The following is a 19,748-nucleotide window of genomic DNA, read 5'->3' as shown; positions in this document are numbered from 1 at the left end:
TTGACCACTACACAACATCCTGGAGACAGAGGCTGGGCTCAGGCTCCAAACGCCTTTATACCGGGGTCTGTGGGGGGAGCCACAGGAGCAGTCAGCGGGGGGGGCATGTCCAGACAGGTATAGGTAGTTCACCACAGGTGGTGCGTTCCCTCCGAGGCTCAGGGGCCGCCCTGCCTCAGAAACACTGGCTCCCACTCTCCCCCAGTGTGCGTTCCTTTGCCAGGGGAGTTGCCTGTCACAAGCAAATGGATTTACTGACAAATGTGCTGCTTCGGGCTCTGAGGCAGCTCCTAATGTATTAGAGTACTCAGTTCAACGCAGTCACGGGCTGGCACTCCGCTACTACAGGCACGGAGCAGGGCTCCGCCAGCTGGGAAGCATCCGCTCCTGTGGCTACTGTGGGTCACGCACTGCACCAGGACTCTGGTTTGATCCCTGCTCTCCCCACAAGACGTGACCTGGTGCAGCCAGCTGCAGGGAGGGGACGTCGAACAAACGAGTGTTGTAAAGTGCTCCTGAGACAGGGAGGGACACAGGGTATCAGGGGACCCATGAAACGGGGGTGAGGGTCTGCTCGGGAGGTCGGCTCTGAAAGTGAATGAGATATGAGTCGGCCAGCCCTGGGGTTGGAGGATTGTGCACGTGCATAGGGAGGGACGGGGGCTGATTTGCTGCTGTTGTTTTGTTGCTTGTTGTGTTCTGTGCGTTACGGACATGCTACGCATGGAATGTGTGGCGGTACTTGCGGGCTGCCGCCACTGCAGCCTTTGTGTGTGTGTGTGTGTGTGGGCCGTTAATGCAAACAATGCATTTTTCTGTACGTTTCGATGTACTCGTGACAAATAAAGCTGAATCTGAATCCGGTTACATTAGCATTTGCCAATATTCGTATCTCCTTCATTTTCAGAGCTGGCTATTTATTAAAGCGATTTATTTAAGTCCCTTTGTTCTCTCCACCTCCATTCAGTTCCACCGGTGTTGGCACCCTGCTGCACAGCGTCGCATCGTTTGAAGTTGTGATATTCCGTGGCCTCATGTTGTCCCACTGCTGAAGAGCTTTTGAGCAGAGAATTAATTTTAAACTCATTCGTTCTCTAACCCCCATTCCGGGCCGCACACTCTCCTTCCAGCTGAGGCGACACTTCACTTGATCTACCGTAACCATCGGTCCCCACGCGGCCTCCTCTCCGTCGGTGAGACCCGACTCAGAGTAGGGGACAGCTTTGCTGAGCTCCTTTGCCGTGTCCACAACAAGCACGACTTCCCGGTGGCCAACCGTTTAAATTCCATCCCGGCACGTCAGTCCTCGGCCTCCCCTGCCACCGCAATGAGACCGCCCTCAGTTTGCAGGAGCAACGATCTCTCGAGCTTCCGGTAATTTATTCCCCTTGACCTTTTCTCTTTTTCCAACCCCTCCCCTCTCACCCCTTCTCCTCACCTCCTTAGCCGGCTGGTGGCGTAGTGGCATCAGCGCCAGACTTCGGAGCGAAGGCTCCTGAGTTCGAATCCAGCCGGTTCCCTTGCACACTTTCCATCCGAGCTGGGTTGAGCGTCGAGCGAGCAACTCGGCCTCGTAGAAACAAGAAAGCCTGCTAAAAAAATGCTGTCACCACTCCATTGGGACGGTGACGTTCAGCCACTTCTTCTATCACCTCCTTTTGGTGCCCCAACTCCTGCCTTTCCCTATAGTCCACTCTTCTCTCCTATCACACTCCTTCTTCAGCCCTTTATCTCTTCCACCTATCACCTCCCAGCTTCTTACTTCATCCCCTCCCTCCTCCATGCACCTACCTTCTCCCTCGCCTGGCCTCACCTGTCACCTGCCAGCCTGTACTCCTCTCCCCCCCCCCCCACCTTCTTAATTTGGCATTCCAGTGCCGACGAAGGGTCGCAGCCGACAGTTTATTCCTTTCCATAAGTGCTGAGTTCCTCCAGTATTTTGTGTGTGTGGCTCAGGGTTTCCAGCACCTGCAAACTCTGTAATTGGGGGGAGTTCAGTTGCTGGCACCTGACTCTGCTTATTTTGTACGGTTTGCTCCTCACACTGAGTCCCTGAGACATTATTACATCCTCTTCCTTTATGGTGACAACGTACAAACCATTCCTGCTGGTTTAATCACTCAGGTCTGTCTCTAAAGGTCCCAGCTCTCTCTCCATGCCTCTTCCCTCCTCTTTGTGTATTTAAGATCATTCGCCAAGACTCTCAGTTTGTTTTATACCTTTTAATAACTCCTTGAGCCACTTTAAGCTTGGCCCTTTGGACAACCCTGTTTGAATAATCCATTAGTCTTGTACTCCAAGCTCCCTCCCAACCCCCAATGTTGCTTTATAAGGAGATGTTTGCATTGAAGCAGATCCTCCTTTCGAACACCTCTCATGTGTCTTTGACCCTGTTTATTTTACTGTAGGTTACTTGTTAACAGTGCCCAGCCTGCACGTTGTTCCTTCAGAGTCCACTTCACTTAACCTCAAGGCTTCAGTTTGCATCTGATCTTGTGTTTTCTTGACCTTTGTGTCAGCCTCCATCGTGTTCCGTTCCTTGTTTGCCAGATGCTCCTTCACAGCCTCGTAATTAATTCATTCCGGCTTGTAACTTATTACTTAATCCCTTGTCAGTTTTATATCGTGTCGTTTTGGAGAACTGCCCTGAATACACTCAAGAAACTCGCAACTCTCAGTCGAGTGTGAAAATTAATATCTCTCGTTGTCCCTTCCTTGCCTTTATTCTGAAACCTTCTATTTATTGACTTCCCTGCCGGAGAGCCCGTCACAGATTGTGGAATTGCGCATCACGGCCGGGGAGGCTGAATGTTTTTGAGAGCGTGTGCCCAAATCTGGAGAGTGAAAAAAATTCATTATTGACTCTCACAGCGATCTTGTCAATTCATCTTCTCTCCCTGTCACTTGGGAAAATGCTACTCCCTTTTCTCGGTTCCTCCGCCTCCACCTCATCTTTTCCCAGGGTGAGGCTTTCCATTCCAGAACATCAGAGATGTCTTCATTCTTCAAAGAACAGGATTTTCCTCCTCCACCATTAATGCTGACCACACCCACTTCTTGTCTACTTCCCAGACATCTACCCTCTCCCTATCTTCCTGCTGGGGATAGAGTTCCGCTTGTCCTTACTTACTACCCCGTGAGTCTCCACATCCAGCACATCATTCTCCACAACATCTGCCACCTTCAACAGGATCCTACCACCAAACATATTGTAACTTAACTGCACCCTAATCTGTGCTTTCCACAGGGATCACTCTCTCCGTGATTCCGTTTATCTCTCTGTACTGATCTCCCTCCTGGCACTTAACCTTGCAAGCGGAAGAAGTGCTACACCTGCCCATTCACCTCCTCCCTCACCTCCATTCAGGGCCCCAAACCGCCCTTCCAGGTGAGGCAACACTGTCGGGGTCACCTACTGTACCTGGTGCTCCCAGTGCGATCCCCTCTGCATTGGTGAAACTTGGCGAAGATTTGAGGAAAGCTTTGTCGAACACCTTCACTCCGCCTGCAGGAAGAAGGGTTTCCTGGTGGCCAATCATCTTAATTCCAATTCCCATTCCAACATTTCCAAAAGACCATAAGACATAGGAGCAGAATTAGGCCATTTGACCCATTGAATCTGCTCCGCCATTTGATCATGGCTAATACAATTTTCCTCTGAACTTCATTCTCCTGCCTTCTCCCCATAAACTTTTGCACTCTGACTTCTCAAGAATCTACCAATCTCTGCCTTAAATACATCCAATGACCTGCCCTCCACAGCCGCCTCTGCCAATGAACTCCACAGATTCATCACCCTCTGGCTAAAGAAATTCCTCCTCATCTCCACTCAAAATGGATTCCCTCTGTTCTCAGTCTGTGCCCTCTGGTCCTCAACTCCCCCACTATAGGAAACAACCTCTCCACATTCACTCTATCTAGGCCTTTCAATATTCAATAGGTTTCAATGAGATCCCCTCTCTTTCTCCTAAATTCCAGCAAGAACAGGCCCAGTTCCATCACACACTCCTCATATGAAAAGCCTTTCATTACTAGAATCTTTCTTTTTGTGAACTTACTTTGAACCCTCTCCAGTATTAGCGCATCCCTTCTTAGAACAGGCCCAAAACTGCTGACAATACTCCAAGTATGGTCTGACCAATGCCTTATAAAGCCTCAGCACTACATTCTTGTTTTCATGTTCTAGTTCTCTCAAAGTGAATGCAAACTTCGCACTTGCCTTCATTACAAATGACTCATCCTGCAAGTTCAGCTGCAGGGAATCCTGCACAAGGGCTGTCAAGTCCCTCTGCACCTCTGATTTTTAAATTTTCTCTCCATTTAGAAAGTAGTCTGTGCTTTGTTTCTTCTACCAAAGTGCATGGCCATACAGTTCCCGACACTCTATTCCATCTGCCACTTCTTTGCCCGCTCTCCTAATCTGTCCAACTCCTTCTGCAGACTCCCTGCTGCCACCAACACTACCTGCCCCTCCACCTATCTTCAGATTGCCTGCAAGCTTGGCCACAAAGCATTTAATTTTAACAGATATAACGGAAAAAGGAGTGGTCCCAACAATGACCCCTGCAGAACACCACTGGTCTCCGGCAGCTAACCAGCAAAACAACCCTGTATTCCCACTCCCGCCTCCTGCTACTCAGCCAATCCTCTATCCGTGCTGGCGTCTTTGTTGTAATACTGTGGGCTCTTTTCTTGCTAAGCAGCCTCGTGTGTGGCACCTTGTCAAAGGCCTTCTGAAAATCCAAATACACACGGATTCTCTTTTGTCTATCCTGCTCGTAATTTCCTCAAAGTACTCCAACAGATTTGTCAGGCAAAGTTTTTCCCTAAGGAAGCCATGCTGACTTTGGCCCATTTTATCATGTGCCTCCATGTGCCTCAATACCACACCCTTAACAATTGACTGTAACGTCTTACTAACCACAGAGGTCAGGCTAAATGTCGGTCCATGGCCTCCTCTACTACTATGATGAGGCCACTCTCAGGTTGGAGAAACAACACCTCATATTGCATCTGGGTAGCATCCAACCTCACAGCATGAACATCGATTTCTTAAACTTCTGGTAATTTCTCCCCATCCCCTTCTTTCTTTTTCCATTCCCCATTCTGGTTCCCCACTTACCTCTTCTCTTCTCCTCAGCTGCCTATCATCTCCCTCTGGTGCCCCTCCTTTCCCTTTCTCCCACGATCGATTGTCCTCTCCAATCAGATTCCGTCTCCTTCAGCCCTTTACCTTTTCCACCTATCCCCTCCACTGACCTTCCCTCTCACCTGGCCTCACCTATCAGCTTCTAACTGGTACTCCTTCCCCTCCACCCGACATCTCATTCTGGTTTCCTCTCCAGTCCTGCTGAAAGGTCTCGGCCTGAAACTTCGACTGTTTAATCCTTTCCATAGAAGCTGCCTGACCTGCTGAGTTCCTTCAGCATTTTGTGTGTGTTACTCTGAATTTCTAGCTTCTGCAATAATTATGGACTTCTTTAAAGGAAAAGAGATGAGTTCTATTACTTATTTACATGTGTTCATTGTTTAAATATTAATAAAACTAGAACAGACGTTGATTGCTGCAGGTAGTTGTGGAGACGACGTCTTGATGTATATATAAGGCAGAGGTTGATAGATTCTAGATTGGTCAGGGCATGAAGGGATACGGGGAGAAGGCAGGAGATTGCGGCTGGAAGAGAAAATGGATCAGCAATGAAGAAATAGTGAGCAGACTCAATGGGACAAATGGCCTAATTCTGCTCCTATATCTTATGGTCTTAAAGGAATGAAGAATTTTGGAGAATCTGTTCTAAAATTACACTGGTCAACAATTTTTTTGAAAGCGTTGTTACCTCAGAATTTAAAAAAAAATTATGATTGAAGCTGAACACAAATATAATTTCAGACTACTTGTATCATGTAGGTATTTAGAGATAAAAATAAATTAACTCCTATTGAATATAATGCATTTAACTGCATAACTATTAGTTGTAATAGTTCAATTAAGCTAAAAATGTTTTGTTGATGATTTTCATTTGTACTCAGTGTCTGGAGCTTCTTGCTTCAATGTCCAACAATAACCAGTCAGTATTGATGGATTCCAGTTGCCCTGATACTGTTTCTCCATGATCGCAATGTCCTGGTGAAACCTTTCACCGAGCTTGTCACTGACAGCGCCAAGATTTGCAGGGAAGCAGTCTAAATGGGAATACAGAAAATGAACCTTTAGTGACATGTTGCACTTCATGGTTTTGTCTGCTTGAAGCACGTTGTTGACCAGCTATATGTTGTTTGGCGCTCTGTAGTTGCCAAGAAAATTTTCAACAGCGTACTTGAATGCCTTCCATGCGATTTTCTCCAGTCCCGCTAGAAGTTCTTCGAATTGCCTGTCGTCGATGACTTGTTTGATTTGTGGACCAACAAAAATGCCTTCCTTAATCTTGGCATCAGCTATTCTGACTGGAATTATGATTTGAAATAACAAATAGAGCTTTGAGGAAAAAATGGTGCTTGATAAGGAAATTTCACGGTGATTTTCATGATCAGCAGCCCAAAATCCATTAAGATACACGCAAAGTAATCTTTGTTGCCTGATGTTACTAATATTAATTAGACAATTGAAAAATGTCATCATTTCATCATATACATGGTGGCGTAGTATTTTAAAGTAGTGCTTTAGAGCGCCAGCTGTAAGATTGCGTTCGACTTGCACTGCGGTTTAGAAGGAGGTTGTATGTTCTCCCCGTAACCATGAGTGTTCCCTTTGGGTGCCCTTCCTTCACCCCACATTCCAACGTCCTGCAAGTTAGTATCACTATGTTGTGGGAATGCTGAGTTGGTGCCAGGAATGCTTGCGGGCTGCCCCCAGCACAGCCTTGACACAAAACGACGTATTTCATAGAATGGTTTGATAGTAGCTGGCAAATAAAACTAATCTCTTAAAAATGGTGTTGTTGTTGTAACCGTTTACTATCCAGATACCGATGTGTACACCAGGTCTGCGAGGATCTCAAAAGGGATCATACAACATCACGTGTTCTTTCGTCCGTCTAGCTGGCACCAGGCCAGCACGGGACGCTTCCTGGGAAAGCGTCTCACTGCTCTCGGGTTGTGAAAAAAAAAATCATTCACTGCTTCATTTGGCAGCAAAGATAATCATTATATATCTTTTTAACATGGGAAGGGTTTAAAGAATTGAGGGGTGGCACTGCCTCGTGCCACGTGCCAGCAATATATTTTGCACCTGCCACCCTGGGCGCTTGCGCCATAGGTTCAGTAACCCTGTTCACGGGGAACTGGCACAAGCGAGGACGACAGTGATCAGCCACACTTGCATTGAGCGGTGGGGCAGTTTGGAAGGAAGGAGGGGCTTTCTTCTCCTGCTTTCTTGGGTTTCTCGTCTCCCACTTGCCCCTCCTCGTTACCCCGGCACCTCGTTATTTCTCACGTCTGCCCAGTCAACTCCTCTTTGTTTCTTTTGGCCACTTCCACCACAGGGCACCTTACAGAGGTCAGTGACTTGCCTGCTCATCCCTTCCTGATGTGTCCGTGCGGTTGGATTGGAGTGTAGAATCGCTTTTCTAGTATTTCCCTTGCAGTCTAGCTTTCCTGTACTTACTCATAATTTTTATATGAACACCTAAATACTGAATGTGTAATTGTTCAGTAAATTTTCAAGCAGTTGTAGTACATTTAATCCTGTTTATTTTAGAAGCTACTCAGATTTCTGCAGCAGGTGTTGCTCCATTTGAACCTGGGTACTTCACAGGGAAATTGTTATCACTGGAATGTTGTTTGTCTCTAGTCTGAGTGTGAGCCAATCACGGTTTAAGGTTCTGTAGCAAATTGCAGTCAGAGGAGGATAATGATGTGTAAATCTTGTGTGTAATAAAATGATCTCAGACCCTGGGTCTGATTGTCCGAGGGGTTACCCACTGTTGCCACTCTGGCTGGATAAGTGCAGATCTAAATTCTGCCCAGTCTAATTACTACTTCTCGTTGATCTAGAAAGGAACAGGAGGGAAATGGGGATAAACTTCCTCACGCAACGCGTGTCTGCTGGAAAGATGGAGATACGTCCGGTCACAGCTCTCAGAAGATGAAACAGCTGCAGTGACTGCGAGAGGGTGTGGGTGGGATGAGGGCACATGATAGGTCCAACAAGCTCACACTTTACAACCCATTCTCTGCTTCATAAAATGATATCGTTAGAGCCGTCGGCATGGAAACTGACCCTTCTGCCCACTTCCTCCATGCTGTCCAAATTGCTTCACTGAGCTAACCCCAATGGGCCCACGTCCCTTTAAACCTGGGGTCCACAGACCCCTCAGTGAACAGAAAGGGCCCATGTCATAAAAACCCTGCCCTACATACCTGCCTGAGTGTTCTTCCAGCGTCATAATTGTACCCGCCTTTACCATTTCCACTGGCAGCTCGCTCCATATTCTCACCACCCTTGGTGTGGAAATTTGTCCTTCATGTCCATTTTAAATCTCTCCCCCCTCTCAATTTGAGCCTTTGCCCTCCAGTTTTGGATTCCACTACCCTAGGCCCATCCATCTTATCCTCTTCCCTACACCTCTATCCTTCAGCCTCCAATTCTCCAGGGAGAACATCCCAGACCCACCCAGCCTTTCCCTAAAACTGAAACCTTGTAGACACAGTGATGCACCATCTATAACTCTCGGAGACGTGAGGTGAAATATAGGCTTTTATTGGCTGGAAGAAAGAACAAGCAGCAATTGACCACCACACTACATCCTGGAGACTGAGGCTGGGGCAGAGTCGCCAATCGCCTTTATACTGGGGTCTGTGGGAGGACCCACAGGAGCAGTCAGCAGGGGGGCATATCTAGACAGGTATATGTAGTTCACCACACACAGTCACCCCTCATAAATCCTTTTTGTGCTCTTTCCAGTTTCATGACACCCTTCCTGTAGCAGAGAGACCGGGAATGTACCCGGTACTCCAAATGCTGCCTTCCTTTCTTCCCTTCCCTCTCATGTGTCTTCCAAGGCTCCCTGTAAAGGTGGAAATGCCCGGAACCAAAATCAGGTCTATTATCGCTGACATAACGTCCTGAAATTTGTTGCTTTGCAGCAGCAGTACAGTACAGTACATAAAATATTATTATAAGTTGCAATAAAAAATATTAAAAAATAAATAGGAGAGAAAAATACTGAGGAAGTGTCCGTGGGTTCATGGTCCGTTCAGAAATCTGATGGCGGTGGCGAAGAAGCTGTTCCTGAATCATTGAGAGTGTTTTCAGGGTCCTGTACCTCCTCCCTAAAGGAAGCAATCAGAAGCGGGCACGTCCTGGGTCTCGGGGGTCCTTAAAGATGGATTCCGCCTTTTTGAGGCATCGTCTTTTGAAGGTTTCCTTGATGGTGGGGAGGCTAACGCCCAAGATAGAACTGGCTAAATTTGCAACCCTCTGCAGCTTTTTCTGACCCTGTGCAGTGGTCCCTCCATACCAGATGGTAATGCTCTACACAGTATGCCTGTAGAAATTTGCTGGGGTCTTTGCTGACATACCAAATCTCCTCAAACTCCGAATGAAATATAGCCGCTGGCATGCCTTCTTTGTAATCGCATCAATATTTTCAGCCCAAGATAGATCCTCAGAGATCTTGACATCCAGGAATTTGAAACTGCCCACCTTTCCATTGCTGATCCCTTGGTGAGGACTAGTTTGTCCCCTCGACTTCCCCTTCCTGAAGTTCACAATCAATGCCTAGGTCTTACTGATGTTAAGTGCAAGGTGGTTGTGACACCTCTCAATCAGCTGATCTATCTTGCTCTTCATCACTGTCTGAAATTCTGTTGGTAACACTTGCGTCATTGGTAAATTAATAGATGACATCTGAGCTGTGCCTTTTCACACAGTCACGGGTGTAGGGAGAGTAGAGCACGATGGTCACGAATGGAGTGTATGGAGTTGCCACGGTGACATGGGCACAGCCAGTCCCTCGATGACGGTGCAGTGGTCTGAACCTCCTTCCCGGTTGCCCCGGGTATTGGCTGCAGCTCAGGTTTGCCTGTGATTGCCGGTTGACTGATTCCCAGTCTTTGTTGCAGGAGCTTGCTCGGATCACCCGCACCCCCTCGGCGTCTCCGCCTGAGCACTGACCGCCCCGGAGCTCCCGGATGCACCCATGGTTCTTGGCCGCACCGCACAGGCATGTCACAAGCTCGATTCCTCATCCTCCTCGTAGCACTGTCCATGAACTTCCAGGTAAGGAAGTCGAGGCTGCCCCTGCCCTCCGCGAACCGTTGTGTAACTGTGGCTGGGGTGGTAGCGGGAGAGAGAAGCCTGCTCTTTTTCTCTCACTCTGACTGCGCTCCCTGAACCAACCACCCTAGGCAGCAGTGACCTGGATCTCCCAACAGTAATATTCAGTGCCCACCATGCCCCACGAACTCCTCCCAGAACCTGGGGTGGTGTCAATAAGCCATAGAAAGTCATGTATATGTCAGTATACACTGCCTTGAGATTCATTTTCATACAGGCATTTGCCAGAAAATCAAACAATACAATAGAATTGTAAAAAACTATAAGTAACAAAGATTAACAAATGCCAATGTGCAGGGTGTTGAGGTGAGTGAAGTTATCCACGCTGGTTCAGAAGCCAGATGGTTGAAGGGTCATAAGTAACTTTTTTCTCTTTTTTCTCCTGTTCTGATGAAGGGTCTCAGCCTGAAACGCTGACTGTTTATTCTTTTCCTGGCCTGCTGATTTTCTCCAGTATTTTGTGTGTGTTGCTTGGATTTCCAGCACCTGCAGATTTTCCCTTGTCTGTAACTGCTGCTGAACGTGGTGGTTTGGGACCAAAGGGTTCTGAACTTCCTGCTTGATGGTAGTAGTGAGAAGAGGCAGGACCGGGGTGGTGGGGTGTTTGTTGATGGTAGTAGTGAGAAGGGGCAGGACCGGGGTGGTGGGGTGTTTGTTGATGGTAGTAGTGAGAAGAGGCAGGACCGGGGTGGTGGGGTGTTTGTTGATGGTAGTAGTGAGAAGGGGGCAGGGCAGGGGTGGTGGGGTGTTTGTTGATGGTAGTAGTGAGAAGGGGCAGGGCAGGGGTGGTGGGGTGTTTGTTGATGGTAGTAGTGAGAAGGGGCAGGACCGGGGTGGTGGGGTCTTTGTTGATGGTAGTAGTGAGAAGGGGGCAGGGCAGGGGTGGTGGGGTCTTTGTTGATGGTAGTAGTGAGAAGAGGCAGGGCAGGGGTGGTGGGGTGTTTGTTGATGGTAGTAGTGAGAAGGGGGCAGGGCAGGGGTGGTGGGGTGTTTGTTGATGGTAGTAGTGAGAAGGGGCAGGACCGGGGTGGTGGGGTGTTTGTTGATGGTAGTAATGAGAAGGGGGCAGGGCAGGGGTGGTGGGGTGTTTGTTGATGGTAGTAGTGAGAAGGGGCAGGACCGGGGTGGTGGGGTGTTTGTTGATGGTAGTAATGAGAAGGGGCAGGACCGGGGTGGTGGGGTGTTTGTTGATGGTAGTAGTGAGAAGGGGCAGGACCGGGGTGGTGGGGTGTTTGTTGATGGTAGTAGTGAGAAGGGGCAGGACCGGGGTGGTGGGGTGTTTGTTGATGGTAGTAGTGAGAAGGGGGCAGGGCAGGGGTGGTGGGGTGTTTGTTGATGGTAGTAGTGAGAAGGGGCAGGACCGGGGTGGTGGGGTGTTTGTTGATGGTAGTAGTGAGAAGGGGCAGGACCGGGGTGGTGGGGTGTTTGTTGATGGTAGTAGTGAGAAGGGGGCAGGGCAGGGGTGGTGGGGTGTTTGTTGATGGTAGTAGTGAGAAGGGGGCAGGGCAGGGGTGGTGGGGTGTTTGTTGATGGTAGTAGTGAGAAGGGGCAGGACCGGGGTGGTGGGGTGTTTGTTGATGGTAGTAGTGAGAAGGGGGCAGGGCAGGGGTGGTGGGGTGTTTGTTGATGGTAGTAGTGAGAAGGGGCAGGACCGGGGTGGTGGGGTGTTTGTTGATGGTAGTAGTGAGAAGGGGGCAGGGCAGGGGTGGTGGGGTGTTTGTTGATGGTAGTAGTGAGAAGGGGGCAGGGCAGGGGTGGTGGGGTGTTTGTTGATGGTAGTAGTGAGAAGGGGCAGGACCGGGGTGGTGGGGTGTTTGTTGATGGTAGTAGTGAGAAGGGGCAGGACCGGGGTGGTGGGGTGTTTGTTGATGGTAGTAGTGAGAAGGGGCAGGACCGGGGTGGTGGGGTGTTTGTTGATGGTAGTAGTGAGAAGGGGGCAGGGCAGGGGTGGTGGGGTGTTTGTTGATGGTAGTAGTGAGAAGGGGCAGGGCAGGGGTGGTGGGGTCTTTGTTGATGGTAGTAGTGAGAAGGGGGCAGGGCAGGGGTGGTGGGGTGTTTGTTGATGGTAGTAGTGAGAAGGGGGCAGGGCAGGGGTGGTGGGGTGTTTGTTGATGGTAGTAGTGAGAAGGGGCAGGACCGGGGTGGTGGGGTGTTTGTTGATGGTAGTAGTGAGAAGGGGCAGGACCGGGGCGGTGGGGTGTTTGTTGATGGTAGTAGTGAGAAGGGGCAGGACCGGGGTGGTGGGGTGTTTGTTGATGGTAGTAGTGAGAAGGGGGCAGGGCAGGGGTGGTGGGGTGTTTGTTGATGGTAGTAGTGAGAAGGGGCAGGACCGGGGTGGTGGGGTGTTTGTTGATGGTAGTAATGAGAAGGGGGCAGGACCGGGGTGGTGGGGTGTTTGTTGATGGTAGTAGTGAGAAGGGGCAGGACCGGGGTGGTGGGGTGTTTGTTGATGGTAGTAGTGAGAAGGGGGCAGGACCGGGGTGGTGGGGTGTTTGTTGATGGTAGTAGTGAGAAGAGGCAGGACCGGGGTGGTGGGGTGTTTGTTGATGGTAGTAGTGAGAAGGGGCAGGGCAGGGGTGGTGGGGTGTTTGTTGATGGTAGTAGTGAGAAGGGGGCAGGACCGGGGTGGTGGGGTGTTTGTTGATGGTAGTAGTGAGAAGGGGCAGGACCGGGGTGGTGGGGTGTTTGTTGATGGTAGTAGTGAGAAGGGGCAGGACCGGGGTGGTGGGGTGTTTGTTGATGGTAGTAGTGAGAAGGGGGCAGGGCAGGGGTGGTGGGGTGTTTGTTGATGGTAGTAGTGAGAAGAGGCAGGACCGGGGTGGTGGGGTGTTTGTTGATGGTAGTAGTGAGAAGGGGCAGGACCGGGGTGGTGGGGTGTTTGTTGATGGTAGTAGTGAGAAGGGGCAGGACCGGGGTGGTGGGGTGTTTGTTGATGGTAGTAGTGAGAAGGGGGCAGGGCAGGGGTGGTGGGGTGTTTGTTGATGGTAGTAGTGAGAAGGGGCAGGACCGGGGTGGTGGGGTGTTTGTTGATGGTAGTAATGAGAAGGGGGCAGGACCGGGGTGGTGGGGTGTTTGTTGATGGTAGTAGTGAGAAGGGGCAGGACCGGGGTGGTGGGGTGTTTGTTGATGGTAGTAGTGAGAAGGGGCAGGACCGGGGTGGTGGGGTGTTTGTTGATGGTAGTAATGAGAAGGGGGCAGGGCCGGGGTGGTGGGGTGTTTGTTGATGGTAGTAGTGAGAAGGGGCAGGACCGGGGTGGTGGGGTGTTTGTTGATGGTAGTAGTGAGAAGGGGGCAGGGCAGGGGTGGTGGGGTGTTTGTTGATGGTAGTAGTGAGAAGGGGCAGGGCAGGGGTGGTGGGGTGTTTGTTGATGGTAGTAGTGAGAAGGGGGCAGGACCGGGGTGGTGGGGTCCTTGTTGATGGACGATACCTTCCTGTGACAGCCCTCCTTGTAGATGCGCTCGCTGGTGGGGAGGGCTTTGCCTGTGACGGACTGGGCTGCATTCACCATCTCCTGTAGACTTTTCCATTGTGGACATTGGTGCTTCCAAAGCAGGCAAGATGCATCCAGACAGGATGGTCCCACTCTGCATCTGTGGAAGTTTCCCAAAGTTTCAGATGACATGCCGAATCTGTGCAAACTTCCAAGGAAGTAGAGATGCTGTTGACTTCTTTGTGATGGTGGTCCCAGGACACATCCTCTGATTTGCTGGCACCAAGAAATATGAAGTTACAGATGCTGAAACGTAGCAGCAGGGTCTTTGGCCCATCGTGTCCATTCTGACCATCTCATCCCCACCCGTAGTAATCTCATTCACCCGCTCTTGGTAATTGACAAGGCAGTGAAGCTCATGCATTGAGTGAGATAGTGAGGGTGTGATTGGTGGAAACCCGATTTATTGTGCGTTGGATTTGGTGGGCTGGCCCTCTCAGAGTGGTGCTTTGTTAGGGGTAACGATTCAGGGTCATTGGTTTGTTATTGTTCTGAGATACAGCTTTATCATAAACTCAGGAGGTGCTGGCAATCCAGAGCAGCACACACAAGATGCTGGAGGAACTTAGCAGGTCAGGCAGCATCAATAATGATGATTAACAGTCAATATTTCAGGCCCAGACCCATCGTCAGTGAAAAATATTGTTTGTGTGCTTTTCAGACAGATCATATTATGCATAAGTACTTTGGTTTAGTAAATCAATAACAGACGACAAATTATTAAATGCTTTGTGATGCTCCAAAGGCTTCCTAAATGTTGCAAGAGTCTTTCCCTCTGTCGCCTTCTTAGGTAGCATGTTCTAGGTTCTGGCAGGAAAAAAACATCCTCAAATCCTCTTTCAGTCTCTCCTCACTTACTCCTTCTGTTCTTAGACACCTCTGCCACAGCAAAAAGTTTCCTGTCACCTATCCTGTCTAGTTTGTCACCTTCCTCACTCCAAAAAAAGACATTCAGTCTCACCTTGCAACTGAAACATCACGTCCCAGGCAACATCCTAGTGAATCCTCTCTGTACCTTAAACGAAGATGTGGCTGCACTGGAAATGGGCAAGTCCTGCCCCAAGCTAGGAGTGGAACTTTAACAAACTTCTGTCGATACACAGTGGAGTTGCGTCTCAGCCTGGGTTGCCCAGGAACGGAAAAGTCTATAGAACGCGGTGGAGTCAGCCCAGTCCATCACGTGCAGACCCCTCCCCACCATTCAGCATGTTTCCAAAGAGCCGGCCACAAAGAAGTAGCATCCATCATCAAAGATTGCCCCACTATCCAGGCCATGCCCTCTTCTCATTACTACCATTGGACAGGAGGTACAGGAACCTTAGGTCCCACACTACCAGTTTCAGGAACAGTTAATACGCTACAGCCAACAGGGCCCTGAACCAGAATGGATAACTTCACTCACCACAACTCTGAACTGATTTCACAGCCTGCAGACTCACTTTCAAAGATCCTTTACAAACTTATGTTCTCAGTATTAATTTCATTTGCTCAGTTGGTCTTCTGCATGGTTGGTTCTCTGCAGATTTTGTCTCTTTATCTATAATGTTTAATAAAATTCTATTTTTTTTAATTTTCCTGTAACTAACCTGCAAGTAAATGAATCTCAAGGTCGTATCTGGTAACATTTACATACTTTGATGGTAAATTTACTTTGAACGTTGATGGAACAGTCAACCTTTGACGACCAGCTGTTGGTATATGAGTGTATAACCAGAAAAGCCCATTTTAATCAGCGAGGAGCTGAGCGAATACAAAGTGGGATGTCTAAGCTTCACTGGGACCTGGTGTAATCATACGAGAGGACACAGTAATGTAGCAATTAGCAAAACGATCTCACAGCACCAGCAACCTGGGTTCAATTCTGGCACTGCCTGCAACGTTCTCCCTGTGAATTTGTGGGTTTCCTCCCGTTCAGAAGACACGTGGGTCAGCGTGGGACATGCTATGTTGGCGCCAGAGGCTCGGCAACACTTGGACTGTCTTGGTCGTTGACACCAACAACATATTTCACTGTACGGTTTGATGTGCATTGAACAAATTAAAGCTAATGTTTGGATCTTTCATCTTAGCACGTACATTCCACATGGATATGCTCTCAATGCTTCGATTGGCTTCTGTCTTACAGAGAGCATCATTTGTCATCCTGGAGAACACATTGGAGAAGTGGCAGAGATATTCCGACGCCTGTTTCAGAAACATGTCCAGGGACTCCCAGCCGAAAGGTAGGACCTTCCCGCTAACCAGGCAGGTCTCGCTGGACTGTGCAGCCATTGGCGTGGTTCGGTGCCCTCCAGAACTGCCTTGTCCCTTGTTGCTGGCTGTGATACCATTTCTGGAGACACCTGTCTTTAAGTGCCGGAGATGTTCCGGTCTGTTTTACCACTGTGGGGGTTCAGGGCAGCGTGGACAGGGAGTGGGATGCGGAGGGGGGCAGAGGTTAGTGTTGCTATCGGGAACTTAAAGGGGCATGTTGTCTCACAGAGCAGGGTGAGTCCCGATGAAGGGTCTCGGCCTGGAACATAGACAATCTGTTCATTTCCACAGATGCTGCCTGATCTCCAGCACTTTGTGTTCTGCACTCAGTTGCCATTTGCTCTCAAGCACTTCTGAGGACGTCTCCTGTCATAACAGCTCACAGTCCACCTCACATAGCCTCTGCTCTTGGAATAATTCTCTGGTTGTTACCCAGAGCAACGATAATAACCTGGAATTTCCTGCCTGCAGTCCCTCTCAAACCCACCCTGCTCGCCCTTCCCTCAGCCAACTGGAGCATGAGATCGATCCCAACCTGATGCTGGGGCCTGGCCCGAAACATCACCCATCACCCACCCCCTCGTGGTTCCAGCTGCCCACTACACACACAGTTCACCCACAGGCTTTTCACCATCCCCTCTCCCATTGGGGTCTGTTCCCCCCCTCCCCTAACCGTTCCCTCTACCACCTGTTGGCCTCTTGCTGTTTATCTTATCCCCCCGCCCCCGGTTCTTTTCTTAATCTGCCTCCACCCATCACCCACCTACCACCAGTCCCCTCCCTTCCCTCCAGCTCAAACTGCCCATTATCCCGCAGCCCTCCTCCACCCCCCTATCACCCCTGGACCCTGTTCCACCTCTCCCCCCTCCTCTCTGCACCCACCATCACCCCCTCTCTACTCGCAGGGTTCTGGCATGAGGAGTCAGCTCCTTTCCCTCCCGGAGAGAGACGCTGCTCGGCCCGCTGAGGAGCTGCAGCAGATAACCTGTCGCTCCCGTCCGCAGCATCAGTAGCACAGTGGTTCGCAGAATGCCTGACAGTATGGGTGACCCAGGTCCAATTCCAGCACCTGTCAGTCAGTATGTTCCCCCCCGTGGCCACATGGGTTTCCCCACAGTTCCCACAGTTCAGGGACATACTGGTTGCCAGGTTAGCTGGTCGTTGTAAATTGTCCGGCGATAGTGCTGGGATTAGACCCGGGCGGGGGTTGCTGGGAGGACGGGCCTGTTCTGCTCTGTGTCTCGTTCATAACAAAAGCAGATCTTTATCCCCCTTTGCTCGAATCCAGCCCATGACCTTTAATGCCTCCTGCCCTGTATTGGCTGATTCACATTCTCCACACATCGACATCTCTCCCCTAAATCCTCTCCCAAGCCTTCTTCCCCGACAGCCCCCCCCCCCCCCGTCCGACCTGTTCCCTGACCCCTCTTGCCCTCCTTCAGCCCTTTATCTTAACGAGGGTTGCTCTGGGGGCAGCCCGGGCCTGTCGTCACCCTTCCAGCGCCAACACGACAGGCTTGCAGCTTCCTAACGCTAACCCGTACGGAATGTGGGAGGAAACCAGAGCTTTGCAGCCGTGTGGAGAACAGACCAACCCCTTACAGACATGGAGTGAATCGAACCCCCGATTGCTGCCTCTGTGGAGTGTTATCCTAGCCTCTACAGTACCACACCGCCTCCTTCTGTGGTCCTCCCTCATTCCCTCCCTTCCATTATCCAGGGTCACTGCCGGCTGAAGGTTGATTGATCACAGAAACATGCAATTGTCTATTTCCGTAGGAGGTGGCCGTATCATCCCAGGCACCTGCCATCTACAAATCAATGCACGTACAGACTTTACCCGGCTTGCTCCAGCCCATTTAGCTGCCATTTATGCCTGCTGCCCCCAATGGCTGGGATGTACTGGTTCCTCCTGTCCCCAGTTACTGATCACCCATTATCCTGCTGTTGTGAGTATTGATGTGGACCTGGGGGCAGGCAGCACTGCTCTTCGTACAACACACTCCCCTCGCCCGCCAGCGGGGTGACAGGACCTTTGCTCGCCGTTTCCCCTCAGCAGCGCCGGACCAGATCCTGATCGCCATCTTCTGATTGTGTTCGCTGACCTTCGGTCGCCCCTCGCTGCTCATCCCCGGTCATTTGCTTTGCTCCCTAGGTGTGGTGTGTAATCGGACCTTTGATCGGTACGCCTGCTGGCCTGATGGTCTCCCTAATACCACCGTGAATGTCTCCTGCCCTTGGTACTTGCCCTGGTACCCTGCAGGTAAGTGCCAGAGGCCAGAGGCCTGCAGTGAACTTTCCAACGGAGCTTTGCATGGAACTTGACTAAATCTGAGGGATAAACTGAACCATTTTTGACTCTCTTTCTCTCTCACACATACTCTCTCACTCTCATTCTCTCTCTTTCCCTCACTCCCACTTCCTCCTTCCCCCTCTCTTTCTCTCTCTCTCACACTTTCTCACTTTCATTCTCTTCCTCTCACTCTCTCACTTTCCCTCTTCCTCCCTTAATCTTTCACACTCTCGCACTTTCACTCTTCCTCTCCCTCTCTTCCTCAATCTCTCACACTTTCACTCCCCCCTCCCTCTGTCTCACTTGCCTTCTCTCGCTCTCACTCTCCCTCTCCCTCCCTCTCTCTCTCTCTCTCTCCTCCCGAATAAAGAAAGCTCACCAGTATTTCTTTAGCACATTAGAGAAATTTAGCGTGCTCCCTTTGACTCTCACCGGTTGCACCACAGAAAGCCTCCTGACCCAAGAAGGGGGCATCCATTGTTGAGAGCCGTGTTTAGGGCCGGTGGGATGAAGCTGGTGGTTCTGGAGCAGGCTTAACGCTGGGAGTAAGAGCCACGGGGGGGTGGGGGAGGGAGGAAGAAATATTTTTACACAGAGATGATCTGAAACCAGCACCCTGTAGAGGAGATAGAAGCTGGCTCGGTCAGAGGCTTCTGACAGGAATCGGATCGGTAATTGGGAGAGGATAACATGAACCCAGGAACACACCTCATTATTCATCTTTGCACTACTTATTTATTTTGTAATTTATCGTATTTTTATGTCTTTTCATCGTATTGCTGCTGAAACGCAGCAGACTGTCCATTGCGTGAATAAAGCTGATTGTGATTGTTGTGGAGAACAGAGGGGACGGTGGGGAGACTGTGCAGGAGGAGAAGGTTCTTGGAGCTCAGAAAGCGGTACTAGGAGTTAGGGCAGATCACCGTCTCCTCCATCGTAACAGTCCTGAGCAAATCATTTCTTTATGAGAACATAAGAAACAGGAGCAGGAGTCGGCCATCAAGTCTGTTCCACTACTCAGGCCAGCCACGGATTCAACAGTGCCGACCTACCATTTCCCCACAACTGTTCAAAGACTGTCTGACTGTGTCTCAAGCACGTTCGATGAGATGGCTTCCCTGCACACCGAATTCCATAGATTCACCGTTCCCCGGGAAAAGCAGTTCCTCCTCATCTCCAGTCAGAATCTACTCCCCCAAATCCTGAGGTTATGTTCCCTAGTTTTACTCTCTCTTACCAGCAAAGACAACTTTCCTGTCTCTTATCTACCCCCGTCATAACTTTATACACTTGCTCAAGATCCCCTTTTGTTGTCCTGAATTCCAGCAGATATTCCCTCAGGTGGCTCAATCTCTTCTCATGGGTTAACCCCCTCATCTCTGGAATTGACCTGATGAACATTGTCAGCAAGACTAGTGTGTCGCTCCTCAGAGGA

The 19,748-nt window shown here is 50.0% G+C and overlaps 1 protein-coding gene across 11 annotated transcripts in view; it reads left to right on the top strand.

The window, feature by feature from the left end:
- Window positions 1–19,748, top strand: part of gcgra (glucagon receptor a) — a 115,837-nt gene that overhangs the window by 77,211 nt on the left and 18,878 nt on the right. For 9 of the 11 annotated variants that reach the window (XM_059948338.1, XM_059948343.1, XM_059948340.1 and 6 more), the window contains 3 exons: window positions 10,063–10,219; window positions 15,893–15,989; window positions 18,176–18,283. In XM_059948338.1, coding sequence (XP_059804321.1) covers window positions 10,063–10,219; window positions 15,893–15,989; window positions 18,176–18,283 — 362 coding nt within the window. Of the gene's footprint in view, window positions 1–7,267; window positions 7,496–10,062; window positions 10,220–15,682; window positions 15,780–15,892; window positions 15,990–18,175; window positions 18,284–19,748 lie in introns of those variants that run through there. The other 2 variants (XM_059948342.1, XM_059948347.1) reach the window with 2 other exon arrangements.

The sequence above is a fragment of the Hypanus sabinus genome, chromosome 23, assembly GCF_030144855.1.
Source record: "Hypanus sabinus isolate sHypSab1 chromosome 23, sHypSab1.hap1, whole genome shotgun sequence".
In the NCBI taxonomy this organism is placed as follows: Eukaryota; Metazoa; Chordata; class Chondrichthyes; order Myliobatiformes; family Dasyatidae; genus Hypanus; species Hypanus sabinus.
The sequence above is the reverse complement of the archived record's forward strand: the minus strand, read 5'-3'. Positions and strand labels throughout refer to the sequence as shown.